This window comes from Bos taurus, chromosome 15, assembly GCF_002263795.3.
Source record: "Bos taurus isolate L1 Dominette 01449 registration number 42190680 breed Hereford chromosome 15, ARS-UCD2.0, whole genome shotgun sequence".
Lineage (NCBI taxonomy): Eukaryota > Metazoa > Chordata > Mammalia > Artiodactyla > Bovidae > Bos > Bos taurus.
In genome coordinates, this window is record NC_037342.1 from 66,509,479 (window position 1) to 66,525,118 (window position 15,640).

A 15,640-nucleotide genomic window follows, 5' to 3' on the forward strand; every position below is an offset into this window, starting at 1 on the left:
GAACTTTCCAAGGTACAGTGTGAGGGATGGGGATAAATCAGTAACTAGACATTTGGTTTTCTTCTGAGAATAACCACAGATATTTGTTGAGAACCTACTAAATGTCAGATGCCCAGGACTCAGAGCAAAACAAAGCAGTGCCCTTTGGGGTTGTGCAATCTGGTGGGAAGATAGTACAGATGCGTTGGTGAGCACACATCGGGATGAAGGAGAACACGGGACACTCTCAGAGCTGGAAACGGCGGGGCCGGCTTTAGACGGGGTGTCGGTGAAGGAGTCTCAGAGTCAGTGATGTAAAGTGGAGGACGAATGAGATTAGCCAGATGTAGCCGTTTGCCAGGGCTGCCGTGACAAGGAAACATGGTGAGCGGCTTCAACACCAGGCATTTCTTTACTCATGACTCTGGAGTCCAGAAGTCTGAGATCAAAGTGTGCAGAGTTGGTTTCTTTTGAGGCCTATCTCCTTGGCTTGTAGACAGCTGTCTTCTTCCAGAGTTTTCACATGACCCTCCCTGTGCGTCTGTGTCCTCATCCCTTTTTGTAAGGACACCAGACCGATGGGATTAGGGCCCACGCAAACGGCCTCATTTTAACTTTGTTGTTGTTGTTCTCGCTAAGTCATGTCTGACTCTGTGACCCCATGGACTGCAGCGCCCCAGGCTCCCCTTCATCCACTATCTCCACAGTTTACTCAAATGCATGTCCACTGAGTCAGTGGTGTTATCTAACCACCTCATCCTCTGCCGCCCCCTTCTCCTTTTGCCTTTCGTCTTTCGCAGCATTTTAACTTAATCACGCTTTTAAAGTCCCTGCCTCCCAACACAGTCACATACTGAGATACAGGGGTTAAGACCTCAGCGTGTGAATTCTGGGGGGACAGATTCAACCCGTAATACCAGATGCAAGGTGTGTGGAAGAATCGGGGTCAGTGGACAGCGTGAGCAGAGGACCACTGCAGGGAGGACATTTGTGATGGAGGAGATGGAATGAGGTTGTAGAGGTTGGGGTGGGGAGGTGGGGCGGGCACCAGGTTTTATAAATCCTGGCAAGAGTTTTAGATTTATTACAAGGGTACAGAAGAGCCATCAGCAGTGTTTAACATCTTCATCTGCTGTGAGGAGAAAGACCTGGGGTGGGGGGAGTGAGAAGTGAAAGGTTGGTTTAAGCCAGCATTTCTCACATCGGCTCTCTTCTGCCATTTCAGGCCATGTGGTTCTCTGTTGTGAGGGGCTGCCCTGTGTATTACGGGGGTGCACTCCTGGCCTCTATTCAATAGAAGCCACAACCAACAATGTCTCCAGACACTGCCATCTGTCCCCAGGGGGCAAAAGTGCCCCCTGTTGAGAGCCACTGGTGTAAAGCAGACCCCGGGTCTCGGTGGCTTGGATTGGATGGTGCCAGTCTAGTGAGGCACACTGGATGGGTTTGAGGAAGATTTTTTTTGGTAAACTTTTTATTTTATAATGGGGTATAGCCGATTAGCCTGGAGAAAGAAATGGCAACCCATTCCAGTTTTCTTGCATGGGAAATCCCATAGACAGAGGAGCCTGGCAAGCTGTACAGTCCCTGGGGCCGCAAAAGAGTCGGACACAACTTTGCAACTAAACAACAACATAACTGCTTAACAATGTTGTGATAGCTTCAGGTGGACAGCAAACGGACTCAGCCATACATACACATGTGTCCATTCTCTCCCAAACTCCCCTCCCATCCAGGCTGCCACACAACAATGACCAGAGTTCCCTTTGCTATACAGTAAGGTCCTTGTTGGTTTTTCATTTTAAATACAGCAGTGTGGACCTATCTATCCCAAACTCCCTAACTATCCCTTTCCCGCATCCTCCCCTCTGGCAACCATAAGTGGTTTGCGGAAGATTTTTGACGACAGAGTCAGCATGATTCAACCTCTCTCGGCCTCGGCTTGTCCTTTTCCTTTTGTGTTTGTTGATATTGTCACTTCTAAAACACAAGGCTCTGCAGCCCTTGCACGCGTGATGGAGTTGCTGAAATGTGCCCAAGAATGGTTCCTTGGCGTTCTCATACACCGGGGCAGGAGATCCGACGTCCTGCCAGTAAAGCTCTGGGAGCCCTATGGCTGCAAGACCACCTGTGTCTAACCTACGTGGTATTTAGTCTGTATTCCACCGTCTCGTTTATCAAGTCCCCGTGCCTCCAGGCTCTGGATTCTCAGGGAAAGCACTTTGAAATATAATCTGGCCAATTTTTCTGGCCCTGGAAATCTGTTTATCAGAACAAGATTTCACAGTCCCAGTGACTCTTCCAAGGGGCTTGCCTTCAAGAAGCTAGCTCTGCACTAGGAAGTGTAAGTGATTTCCAAACAAAACAGAATGGCAGCTACGTTCTAAGCCCTGAAGAGTTCCCTGTTTGTGGGGTGTGTGTGGAGGGGGGAGCCCAGAGCAGTTATTAGGAAACAGCTGGATGTGTAGGTCTTCAGGGTTGCGCATCAAGTCTCTGGAGGGGATCCAGCACCTGGCTGTCCTTCTAGGCTTGTCTCCTAGGAGCCCCACTCCGGCATCTCGTGCCTCTGTCCGGAGACGGGCAGCTGGTTTCACGACCATCTCAGGGCTGGTGGTGGCTTTCGCAAGCCCAGTCTTGAGAAGGGTTCTGACATGGAAGGTGGGCTCAATGGACAGAACCCCATGATTCGTGATACCTGGTTTGGGTGTAGAACGGGGGAAAGAGGGGGCACAGTACATTCTCACTTCCAGACCATCAGAGCCGTGTGGTTTTTCATTCCGTACCGTCTGTGCCCTGGACTGAGCCTGTGTGCTCTGGTCTCTGCCATCTTCCTGTGGGCGCGAGGGGCCCTTGTGCTCCATTTCTGCATCTGCCAGCAGACCCTGCAAATGCCACCTCTGTCCTGTGACCTCTCTCTAATGCCTTGAATTTTGACTTTATCTTAAGAACATTGAGGAAACCCTTCAACGGCTTTTTAAAGTCGAGAAGTGTCACGATCGATTTGCTCTTTGGAAAGGTCCCTCTGGCCACAGAGATGGGCTGGAGGGGAGGCAGGGGTCACTTGTGACAGGGGTCCTGGTGAGAGGGTGTGGTGGTTGGGCTGGCGTCATGGCTGTAGCAGTGGAGGCCGGCGTGCACGACTTGGTGCCTGGCCCTCGTAGTGGGTGGCTGAGTGAGGAGGGGACAGGAAGGTTTTTAGGAGCCCAGTGCAGGCTCTTAAGGCAGGATGAGGCCCCTCCCTATAGCTGCTCTTCTAGAATTCTTCGGTGAATTACGAAAGCTCGTTTTCGGTAGGGTGTTCCTGTACATTGTTAAGTCAGTGCAGCGGAGCAGGTGGTCTCTGAGGACTATCCGTGGCACCTGGGCGGATGTGGTACCCCTTGCCTACGGCTGTGTCTTTTCCAATTTGCTGCCCGCTTGTTCCAGTTGTAAAGTGTTTTAGTACCACCCCAGTAGTACCATAGCCACACAACAGGGTGACTGCCCATTTCTCCTTGAGGAAGTCAGGGAACACTTCTGAGGTAGAGTAACAAAGAAGTTGTATGCTAACAGGTGTGTTGGGATTTCCCGGGAGACCCCATGGGTCGAAGGGCATTCCAGGTAGAAATCAGGTATGAAAGACAGTGTGCTGTCAGGGGGCCGGCATGAGAGCTGTGGAAGAGCCTCATGGGCCCTCTCTCCTCCCACTACTCCACAGGAGTCTGGACTTCCTCTTAATGTGGGGCATTAAAATTGTTAGTATACCCTTGTGCCTTTCCAGCCTGGAGGATGGAGCCTGGCTTTCATCTCTGCATCTTTAGAACCTACCTAGTGGATGAATATGGTCATGAAGTTTCAATAAATGCCTATTGTAGATTCAGGAGGGAGTCCTGGTCTTTTTTTTTTTTAAACAACTCCTTTTCCCCTAAGACTGTTTTGTTTCCAATGGCTCATGATCTCCCAGACTTTGATCACAGTGGCTCAGATGGGTCCGATTGATCAGATCGGCTCCCCTGACAGTTGGCCTCCAGGGTCCATTGGTGGATGAATTCAGCTCTCCTTGACCTTCCCTGTTTGCTTTCCAGCCCGAGAGTTGGCCCAGTGGGATGAGGGGCTTGCCATTCTATGACTGTGTTCAGTGGAGTTGAGTCTCAACCTTGAGGCTTGGTGCTAAATCTCTGGGAACTCTTGGCAAGCCTTCCAGGGACTTGGTACTCTTATGGGGCTAGAAGGCCTGCACTCAAGTTTCAGCCTGGCCTTTCCTCCCCGTGTGACCCCAGGCAGTTCAGTTTTGTGGGCTGGGGCTCCTGTTTCCTATCGTGAAATTATCTTCCAGTATTCCTGTCAACTTGGCCGGAGTTCAAGGATTCTGTGATCATAGGGCCGCAGAGTCTGAGACCTGGAAGGAACCTGCAGTTCCCTTTGTTGGAGGTGCTGAGAGTCCCTCGTTCACTTTCTGTCTTGGAAAAGTTTCTTTTTAGGCACTGCCGATGACCAGAAGAAAAACGTTTACGTTTTATGACCAGTCTTCGACAAAGCAAGAAGTCTGTGAGCGTCTGTTGTGTGCTCAGCACCAGTGAAGGGCTTTTCTCATGTAGGCCTCACAGAATCCCCGGGGGTGGGGCAGATTATATGTCCATTTCACAGATGAGGAAACTGAGGTCCAGAGAGGCAACATCACCCACTGGAAGTGCCACATGCACTGCCCGTGTGGAGGAAGAGCTGTGGGGGCCCGGGTCCTTGGCACCTTGGCCGTGCCATCTCACCGCCCTGTCCCTTTCCTCCCACAGACAGCCAGCTGCTCCCTGGGAACAACTTTACCAACGAGTGCAACATTCCAGGCAACTTCATGTGCAGCAACGGGCGGTGCATCCCCGGCGCCTGGCAGTGCGACGGACTGCCCGACTGCTTCGACAAGAGTGACGAGAAGGAGTGCCGTGAGTGGGCCTGCCCTTTGCTGGGGGTGCGGGTGGGGGCCTGTCCCGGGGTGTCAGTGGGGAGTTCCCCCCAGCCTGTGTGTTGCCAGTCATGGGGCTCAGGCCTCCGGCCGGCTGTCCTGCTCCTCCGCCTGTAACTCACTCTCAGAGCAGCGTGGTCAGTGCAGAAGCAGGGGTCTTGGTGTGGTGGGAGCCACAGCTTTGGGGGAGCAGGGAACCCTTTCACCAGACTCTCCTCACCCCTACGCTGGGGTCCTCTCACCGCCTTCCCCTCACACATGGGATGCTGAGGCTCCCAGAGGTTGAGCAGCTCCGGTGTCTCCTCACCAGCAAGCAGCCGACCTGGATTTGAACCCAGGGCTGCCTGAACCCGGGGCCCAGGCTGGAAACCACCTTGCATGTCTTACACATCGCGCAGCATTCTTGACGATTAGATCCATTGCAGCATCACCTCAGGTATCCGCCATGGAGCTGGTACTGACTTTATGGCAATCTGCTTCCAAATGCCCTTTTCTCTGCCGACACCTGGGGCCGCATTTTCAGGTGGCACCACCAGGACTGGGGTCTTTTCTTGTCCTCCCCACCCGTCTCCCTTCTTTAGCCTCTTACCCATTTTGTACCCCAGATCTGCATGAGATTTGGGTCGGTGGTCATCTCCGAGAAAGAAGGCCCCAGGGGTGTGAGTTGAGGGGCCCCCAGAGATTGGTAGGATCCTTCTCCCTGGTCATAGAGCCTTATTTCCCTTCATTGCCAAAGCTGGGCGCTGCAGAGTGAGCTGGGCTGTGGCACGCTGGCTGGCAGGAAGCAGGCTGGGGCCAGTGTGGAGGCCCTGGGCTGTGCGGTGCCCGGGGACCACACAGCTGGACATTGGTTCTTGGCTGTTTCCTGGGCTTTGGGCACCGGGCCACAGGGCCTCTCGCACAGGAGAACTCTGTGTTCTGGCTCTGAATCTGCTGTCTTTCTGGAAGCCAGCTGAGGAAATGAGGAGATGATGATTATCTGAACTTTTCACATAGCTGTTACCAGGATTTGAGGCTCAGCTTGTTGACGTACAGGAAGCAGCCCTGGGTTTGGGGCCCCCTTCGGGGCCAGGCTCCCTATCCCTCGTGACGTGGCCCCTCTGAGACCGGCCTCTCAGAGATCTTGGTCCCTGATGCCTCCCCCGACTCTTCAGAGGCATTTTGGGAGGGGGTGGCTGAGAGTATGTTTTTTTGTGAGAGGTATTTCATCTCGTCTGTTGCATGTGATTTCTTCTGAATAGACCACTCTACATAATGCATTTTTATTTTTACAGAGTTGTATTAAAAAAAAAGTATGAAGTCTGTTTCGGCTTTTTCTGTTTCTAGCCTGGCTTCAAAACTGCTGGAAGTTGAATTTGTAATTTGAGTTTCAAATGAGACAGTATGTGTGAACCCTGTAATCTGTCCAGTTTTGAGCATTATTAAACATTCAGAATGTGAATGATCATTTTTGGAATACAGTGTGTATTTGAACTCCCATAAATACAGATTGTATTTAGCTGAACTAGGAATATTCAGACCAGGGCAAGTTTGTGACAGGATGCAGGATCAAGAGTTGAGACCTAAGTTTGATTCCCAGCTTTGTCAGTTGCAGCTGTGTGATCTTAATGTTCTCTGTGACATTCTCTGTGCTCTGCCAATCCAGTTCCATGATTTCAGAATTCATGCATAAACGGGAAGAGCTGGTGAAAAGAGAAATAAAAAAGAGAAAAGATGGTGTGGGCAGCTGCTTGGCGAGGTTTGGTTTGGTTTGGAACAGGCTCGCCTTGGCTATTCTCCATTATTTTTTTTCTCCTTGTTTCCTACCCTTCACCCCCAAGTGTAGTAGAGACTTTATTTGCATTTATTTAGTCTTTTGATCAAAACATAATTTAAAGAACCATACACATAAACACAGGCATTCACAAAACCTTTCCTCCATTGCCCCTCTTTTTTTCTTTTAATCTTTAAAGTAGAAAAACAGAAGACCACTGGAAAGTTTAGACAACAGAGGGAAGGAAAAGAAGGAATTTTCTAAAACAAATTCTCCTTGCAGTTCAGATTCCATGTGTATTCCCTTCCAGTCCAGGACCTGAGGGTGTGAGACCTGGAAAAGGACTTTGTCCAAACCCCAACCCTCCTCCCCACCCCTCTCCCCACCATGCTGTGTGATTTTAGGAGAGCTACCAGAATGGTCTAAAAGTTAGTCACTGGGAGGATTAAATGAGAATTCCTTAATCCTTCTGCTACCTCAATTCCCTCCTCTCAAAATGAGAGTGATCAGCCTTCTAAGTGGTGGTGTTGTTACTTTTTAATGGCTGTGAAGCACGCAGCACCCTGCCTGGGTATAGTCGGTGACTTGTAAACTTTGAGAGTTACTGGTCAGTCTGCACAGGGTACGTTGTTGTCATGGGGCATGTGATTGAGTAACTTGCTTTTGCTACACTTTACTTTAGAGACTTTGGCACCTTCCCACACATGTAGCACCTCTAATTGTTGTTTTATAGGTTACCTACCCTTCCATCCAGCAGATGCTCTGTAATCTAATAATTTCCCTATTGTCAGATGTTTAAGTCTTTTTTGCTTTTTTACTTCTGCTGATCAAACTGTTTAGGGTCCGTTAAGGAACTTATCCATACCCGGAGGACAGAAATACAGATTGGTTTCAGCCAGAGCCGGGATGGCCTGGGCTAAGGTCTCCAGGGTAGGTACCATTTGATCTGTCCTTTCAGGGGCTCCCTAAGAGTGGTCGATTTAGAATCCATGCCACCTTCTTCTGTGTCTTGCTTAGAAGTTACAGGGTTCATTCTCTGATTCTTCGGAACAACCTGGTACTTACAGGGAGGAGAGTGAGGGCAGCTGATGTTCTCACTTGGAAGAAGGGATCGCCTCTAATGCCCTGTGAAATAGCTTTGGCATTTAGAAGAGAATACACTTCATCAGGGAGTAGCCTTGCCCTTTCCAAAGGGTGAGACAAGGGCCCGGAGAAGTGTGTGCTGGAGGGTTACAAGGCAGAGAGCAGTTAATGCTGTATCCACAGCAGAGGGAAGATTTTCGTGAGACAGGAAGAAACTTTTTCATTTAAATGTAATAGTAAAACCTGGGGGAATGGGGAAGGAGGAAAACAGCATCCCGCGTAGAGTCTGTCCTCTTTCATAGATCACTATTAGCATCTTACAAGTTTGCATTTAGGCTTTTCTCAGTTGTAATCACCAGAGGTATACAATTTTATATTTTAATTTTTTCCCAGGTAACATTTTAACATTTTTCTATGTTTTTACAGTGTATTTGTCTATCACTTTTAATGCTTAAACAGTCCATTCATTTGGTATAATTTCAGTTCAGTTCAGTTCAGTTCAGTTGCTCAGTCCTGTCCGTTATTTACCTATTATTTGGCATTCACATTGTTTGCAATTTTTCACTTAGAGATAGTGTTCATGGTTGTGAAATGAGGGTTTATATGACTTTCCCCCTATTTTGAGAAATTTTCTTCAGCTTGATTCTCAGAAATGCAATGATTAGGTGAAAGGACAGGAGGTTTTTCTAACTCTTGATCAGAGTGCCCACTTGTTCTGCTAACGGTTTGCACCAGCTTGTTCTCTCACTGGCAACATGTGTGACTTGTGGCTTTATTTTAGTCTTGGCAGCATTGGGAAATATCTTAAAAAAATAGTTTTTCTGGTTCGTTTAATATAGTTGAAAACAGTTACATATTTTCACTTTTTCAAATTATCTAAAGTGGTTGATTGTTTTCCCGTTCCCCTGTTTACTGGTTGTATTTCTGACCTCGTGAAATATTAACGGGCTAGAATAAATTTCCAACTAGGTTGAGTCATTGAATTTTCCACCTAAAGAGTTTTGAGAGTGGAGGCTCATTTGGGGATAGGCTGAGTGTATTTCTGTTCTTAGTTAATGGAATCCCCTAAATGGTTGTTTTATCCAGATAACTTTTCCTTGGAATAAAAGGGTATGTTTTAAAAAAACATAAAAGTTCCACGAAAGCCCCGATTATAACAAGAGCAATGGCATGCCATTACTTGAGCTTCCGCTGGGCTGCACTATCCAGGCACTTTATGTTATATTAACATGGATTGTTGGAAGCCTGATGAGAAAGACACTGTTGTTATCTCTGGTGGAGCAGACTGAGCTGTAGAGAGATGATGCAGAACTCGACGGCTGCTCCCAAGAGTAAGTCCTTGTAACCTTTCCCTATCAGAGACCACCAGTGGGTTCATTCAGTCTTTTGTAAATGGATCCATATTATTCTGCTGAACAGGATTGTACTGTATGGTATCACTACTGATCTACTTCTCAAGAAACTTAAGAAACATCAGTAATGTCTTCCTGTGGACAGGCATACCTTAGAGATGGTGTGGTTTCACTTCTAGACCATCTCAGTAAAGCGAGTCACACAAATATTTTAGATTCCCAGTGCATATGAAAGTTGTGTTTATACTATGCTGTAGGCTTCCCCAGTGGCTCAGTGGTAAGGAATCCACCTGCAGTGCGGGAGACTCAAGAGACACAGGTTCGATCCCTGGGTCAGGAAGATCTCCTTGAGGAGGAAATGGAAACACACTCTAGTATTCTTGCTAGGAAAATCCCATGGAAAGAGGAGCCTAGCGGGCTGAAGTCTATAGGGTCGTAAAGAGTCGAACACAACTGAGCAACTGAACAGCAGCAGCAGCAGTAGTCTATTAAGTATGCAATAGAATTATGTCTAAAAATAATGTACATATTTTAATTTAAAAATTAAAATTTCTTTAAACTACTAACCATCATCTGAGCCTTCAGCGAGTTGTAATCTTTTTGCTGGTGAAGCATCTTCCCTAGGTTGTTGATGGCTGCTGACTGATCAGGGTTGTGATTGCTGAAGGTTGGGATGGTTGTGGCAATTTCTTAAAATAAGAAACAGTGAAGTTTGCTGCATTGATTGACTCTTTCATGAACAATTTCTCTGTAGTGGCAATGCTGTTGCTAGCATTTTATGTATAGAACCTCTTTTAAAAGTGGAGTCAATCCTATCAAACCCCACTGCTTCTTGTCAACTAAGTTTATGTAATGTCCTAAGTCCTTTGTCGTCAGTCAGCAATCTTCACAGCATCTTCACCAAGTATAGATTCCATCTCAAGAGACCACTTTCTTTGCTCATCCATAAGAAGCAACTCCTTACCCATTACAGTTTTATCATAAAATTGCAGCAGTTCAGTATCATCTTTAGGCTCTGCTTCTCATTTCTAGATCTCTTGATATTTCCACCACATCTGCATTTACTTCCTCCACTGAAGTCTTGAACCCCTCAAGGTCATCCGTGAGAGTTGGAATCAACTTCTTCCAAACTCCTGTTAATGTTGATATTTTGACCTTTTCCCATGAATCACGAATACTCTTAATGGAATCTAGACAGGTGAATCCTTCCAGAAGTTTTTCAATTTACTTGTCCCAGATCCATCAGAAGAATCACTGTCTTGGGCAGTTTTAGCCTTATGAAAGGTATTTCATAAAGAACAAGACTCGAAAGTCAAAATGACTCCTTGATCCGTGGGCTGCAGAATGGATGTTAGCAGGCATGAAAACATTAATCTCATTGTTCATCTCCATCAGAGCTCTTGACTCACCACATGTGTTGTCAGTGAGCAGTAATGTTTTGAAAGGAATCTTTATTTCTGAGCAGTAGGTCTCAACAGTTGTTTTAAAATATTTAGTAAACAAAGTGGTCAACAAATGTGCTGTCATCCAGGCTTTGTTGTTTCATTGATAGAGTGCAGATAGAGTAGATTTAACATTATTCTTAAGGGCCCTAGAATTTTTAATGACAAATGGTAAACGTAAAGTCATCAGCTCTTTAGCCCCTAACAAGAGAGTTAACCTGTCTGTGAAGCTTTGAAGCCAGGCATTGACTTCTCCTCTGCAGCTATGAAAGTCCTAGATGGCCTCTTCTCATAAATGGTTGTTTTGTCTACACTGAAATTTTATAGTCACCTTTATTCATTATCTGAACTGGATCTTCTGGATAACTTACTGGAGCCTCTACATCAGTACTTACTGTTTCACCTTGCACTTTTGTTATGGAGAGAGCTTCTTTCCTTAAACCTCATGAACCAGCCTCTCCTGGCTTCAAACTTCTGCAGCTTCCTCACCTCTCTCAGCCTTCATGGAATTGAGGAGAGTTAGGATTGGACTCTGGACTGGGCTTTGGCTTAAGGGAATGTTGTGGCTGGTTGGGTCTTCTATCCAGATCAGTACAACTTTCTGCATATCAGCAATAAAGCTGTTTTGCTTTTTTATCATTTGTGTGTTCACTGGAGCAACACTTTTAATTTCCTTCAAAAACTTTTCCACAGTTTGGCTAATTGTTCAGCACCAGAGGCCTAGCTTTTGGTCTTTGTTGAAAGACCGAGTTCCTTCCTCATCGAGTATAATCATCAGTTCTAAGTTTTGCTTAAAGCGGGAGATTTGTGACTGTCCCTTTCACTTGAATACTTCGAGGTCATTATAAGGTTACTATTTAACCTAATTTTAATATTGTGTTTCAGGGAATAGGGAGCCTGAGGGCGAGGGAGAGGGAGAGAGATGGGGGCAAGGCCAGTTGGTCTGTGGAGCAGTCAGAACACACACAACATTTATCAATTGAGTTCACCATCTTACCTGGGCATGGTTCCTGGAGCCCCAAAACAGAGACAGTAGTAACATCGGGGATCCCTGATAACAGATCAACATACTAAACACAATAATAATGAAAATGTTACCCCCGACATGTGACAAAGAGACACAGAGTAAACCACCATGATTGGGAAAATGGCTTGACACCGGGTTCCCACAAACCTTCAATTTGTGAAAAAAGAAACCTCAGTATCTGCAAGGGGCAATAAAGTGAAATGCAATACGGCGAGGTATGCTTGTAAATGATTTCTAAAATGGCAATTAGTCTGTGAATCTCTGAAAGAAGAAACTGTACTTTATTACTGCCCCTTGCCATAATAATAAAGCAGAAATCCAAATTTCGAGAACATACATGTGACTTGAAACCAAGAGCCTTCAGATCTCCTGCCAGCTTTGTGTTGGAGTGCAGCTGCCATTTCTCTGTGTTCTAACCAAGTAGGGGAGAGATCTTGAGATCCGGGTCACAAGGTGGTTCATTTGCTTTTTTTGAAAAATTGTATTGATCACTATCTTTGAGGCATGTACAGACTTTTAAAATCTCAGGGCCTGTGTATGCGTGTGTGTGTGTGTGTGTGTGTGTGTGTGTGTGTTAGCAGGGATGGGGATGGGGATAAATTCAAGAATCTTGTCAAATGATAAAATTTAATGAAACTCCAAATCCAGAGATTTAGGAAAGTAGGTCCAAAAATGGGATTTGAGTTTTTGCTTGTAGTGTTCCCAGCCATTTCTTGAGCATGACTTTTACTTGGTCGGGTGTGACGGCAGAAACCTAGGAGAAGGGGTTGAGAGGGCAAGTTTGAAATAATGATCACCAAGAAATGTCAAAAGAGAGGAAAGCCCAGTCAGAAATTCTTCCTTTTCTTTTCAGGTCTTTCTCATCATCTGACTCTAGGTGGTGCCACATATAATGTTTTCTATTAAACCTGGTGATCCAGGGCAAGCGGAGATGAGGGGAAAAAACCTGGATTCTGAGTCATTCTCCTTGCCAAACTAGCAGTAATTCAGCTGTTTTACCAGGGCTCCTCCTGCTTGGCTCGCATGCAGAATGTCCCGGGAAATCAGGCAGTTTCCATGGGACGGGTACAGCTCGCTCCTTCATCTCTCAGGCTGCTCTGTCTTTTCTTAGAGAAGGGGGTGGTGACAGGTTGTATGCTGTGACCTGGGAGGTAGCCCGACAGTGACTGGGGAGACGCTGGGGAGTAGTGGGATCTAGTCCTCCCCTGCAGCTGTGTAAGAGCAAAGCCGGCGCAACACTGTCGTGGGTTCAGCTGTGTCCCCATCCCCACCCCCAGTTCATGTGTGGAAGTCCTATAACCCCAGTACCCCAGAATGTGACCTGGCCAGAAAAGAGAACCAAATTTTGCCATTTTCAGAAACATGGATGGACTTGGAGGGCATTATGCTACGTGAACTAACAGAAAGATAAATACTCTATGATATCACTAATATGTGGACTCTAAAAAATACAACAAACTACTGAATGTAACAAAAAAGAAGCAGACTCACAGAAAAAGCTAGTGGTTACCAGTGGGGTGGGGGTGCCACTGCTGCTGCTGCTAAGTCGCTTCAGTCATGTCCGACTCTGTGCGACCCCAGAGACGGCAGCCCACCAGCCTCCTCTGTCCCTGGGATTCTCCAGGCAAGAACACTGGAGTGAGTTGCCATTTCCTTCTCCAATACATGCATGCATGCTAAGTCGCTTCAGTTGTGTCTGACTCTGTGTGACCCCATAGACCAGGCTCCTCTGTCCACAGGATTCTCTAGGCAAGAATACTGGAGTGGGTTGCCATTTCCTTCTCTGGGAGTTGGGGTGGGGGACGGTAATATAAGGGTGGGGGATTAAATGTACAAATGATTAGGTACAAAATAAGCTACAAGGATATATTGTACAACATGTGGAATATCACCAATATTCTCTAATAACTATAAATGGAGTATAACCTTTAGAAATTGTGAATTGCTATATTGTACACCTGTAACATAATACTGTACATCAACTCTACTTCAATTTAAAAATGTATTAAAAAGGGACTTCCCTGGTGGTCCAGTGTTTAAGAGTCTGCCTCCAGTACAGGGGACGCCAGTCTGATACCTGATCAGGGCGCTAAGATCCCACATGAGGCAGAGTAGCTAAACCCCTGCACCACAACTTCTGCACCCACTCTCTAGAGTCCTTGAGCTGCAACCACTGAAGATGCCTAGAGCCCGAACTCATCAACAAGAGAAGCCACCGCAGTGAGAAGCCTGTGTGCCACAGCCAGAGCAGCCCCCACAAAGCCCATGCACAGCAACGAAGACCCAGTGCAGCCAAAAATTATAAATAAATTTTAAGAAAAAATATATTAAAAAATTTTAAATAGCAGGAAGAAACAAAAAGAACATGACCTTATTTGGACATAAGACCTTTATAAAGGTAATCAGGTTAAACTGAGGTCATTAGAGTGGGCCATATCCAATATGCCCTTATAAAAAGGTAGAGTTTGAGTACCACGATCCATGCAGAGGGAAGACGATGGAAAGACAGAGAGAGGGTGGCCATTTATAAGCCAAGGGGAGAGGCCCGAAACAACCTTCCCCACAGCCATCGGAAGGAACCAGCCCTCCTGACACTAGGGTGTAACTCGTGGCCTCCTGAGCTGGGAGACAACACGTGTCTGTTGTCGAAGCCACCAAGTTCTTGTCCTTTGTTATGACAGTCCTCGCAAACTAACCCAGCCATCTACCCATCTCTTATTTTTTTAAAAAAAGTGTTACATAGGAGTGACAGCTGTCCTACAGCTGAGTAACAGGATGACATTCACAGACATCCTATTCTATTTTTTTTTAACAATGTGAAAGTAAAGATCTTACTATTATAGGTTCAATTATGTTCCTGCCAAAGACATGTCATGGTCCTCACCCCCAGAACCTCTGAATGTGACCTTCTATGCAATTGGGATGATGGGGGTGTAATTAGTTAAGATAAGGTCACACTGGCATCTGGTGGGCTTTTAATCCAATGTGACTCATGTCCTCGTGAGAAGTGCTATGAGGATATGAGGGAAGAAGGCCACGTGACAGCAGAGGCAGAGATGGCGGTGATGCGCTGCAAGAGAAGGAACGCCGAGAATTGACAGCTGCGCCCAGGAGCTAAGAGGAGGCGGGGAGAGAGTCCACCTTGAGTCTCAGGGGGCGCGTGGCCCTGCTGACACTTTGACTGTGGACTTCTGGCCTCCAGAAATGTGAGAGAATACATTTCTGTTGCTCAGAGCCCCTCAGTGGTAGTACTCTGTTGTTACCGCCCGAGGCATCTAATACACATCCTTCCCAGGGATGAGTCAAGCCATTTGGGCTGCTGGGGTCCCGCCCAGCCCAGTAGGTGTGGCCTACTGGTGTCAGCCGCCCTGACACTTGCCTGGCCTCTCAGAGCCTCACTCTTCTTTCTGCTGCGGCACACCACCTTGTCACACGGTCGAGGCAACCCTTTTCCCTCCAGGTCGTGTAGCTGGCAAGCCATTGTTAAATGCTGAATTTCAAAACCCTTCTGAAGACCTCGATCTTCAGAAAACAGAAGTCTAGAGAATAGTGCTGTGGTTAATTCTCTGTCCCTGAAATGCTTCAGAATGAAAACTTTCGTTCCTCTTTCCTCTCCAGCGCTCATGGTACAGAAGCAATGCAGGACCTGTGTGTGTTAATGTTGCCCCTGTTCTAACCTAGTCATTTTTGTTTGTTTGTGTATTCGTTTAGAAACATCTCAGAGCATTTCAGGCATGGCTGCCACTTCACTTGGGTTTCTTTCCTCTCAAACGTGAGACCGTAAGTCCTATGGTTAAAAGCAGGGGCTTTGGAGGACAGGGTGTCCGGGATGGCTCAGTGGTAAAGAATCTGCCTGCCAATGCAGGAGATCCTGGAGATGTGGGTTCTATCCCTAGATTGGGAAGATCCCCTAGAAGAGGAAATGGCAACCCACTCCAGTATTCTTACCTGGGAAATTCCATGGACAGAGGAGTCTGGCAGCTATAGTCCATGGGATCACAGAGTCCGATGTGACTGAGTACACACACACACACACACACACATGCGCGTGCACACACACATTAGTGT

General features: G+C 46.8%; 1 protein-coding gene across 4 annotated transcripts in view; it reads left to right on the forward strand.

The window, feature by feature from the left end:
- The window catches only part of LDLRAD3 (low density lipoprotein receptor class A domain containing 3), a 271,800-nt gene that overhangs the window by 78,247 nt on the left and 177,913 nt on the right, over positions 1–15,640 (forward strand). For 2 of the 4 annotated variants that reach the window (NM_001192619.1, XM_005216383.5), the window contains exon 2: positions 4,749–4,895. In NM_001192619.1, the coding sequence (NP_001179548.1) occupies positions 4,749–4,895 (147 nt within the window). Of the gene's footprint in view, positions 1–2,921; positions 4,553–4,748; positions 4,896–15,640 lie in introns of those variants that run through there. The other 2 variants (XM_010812783.4, XM_005216382.5) reach the window with 2 other exon arrangements.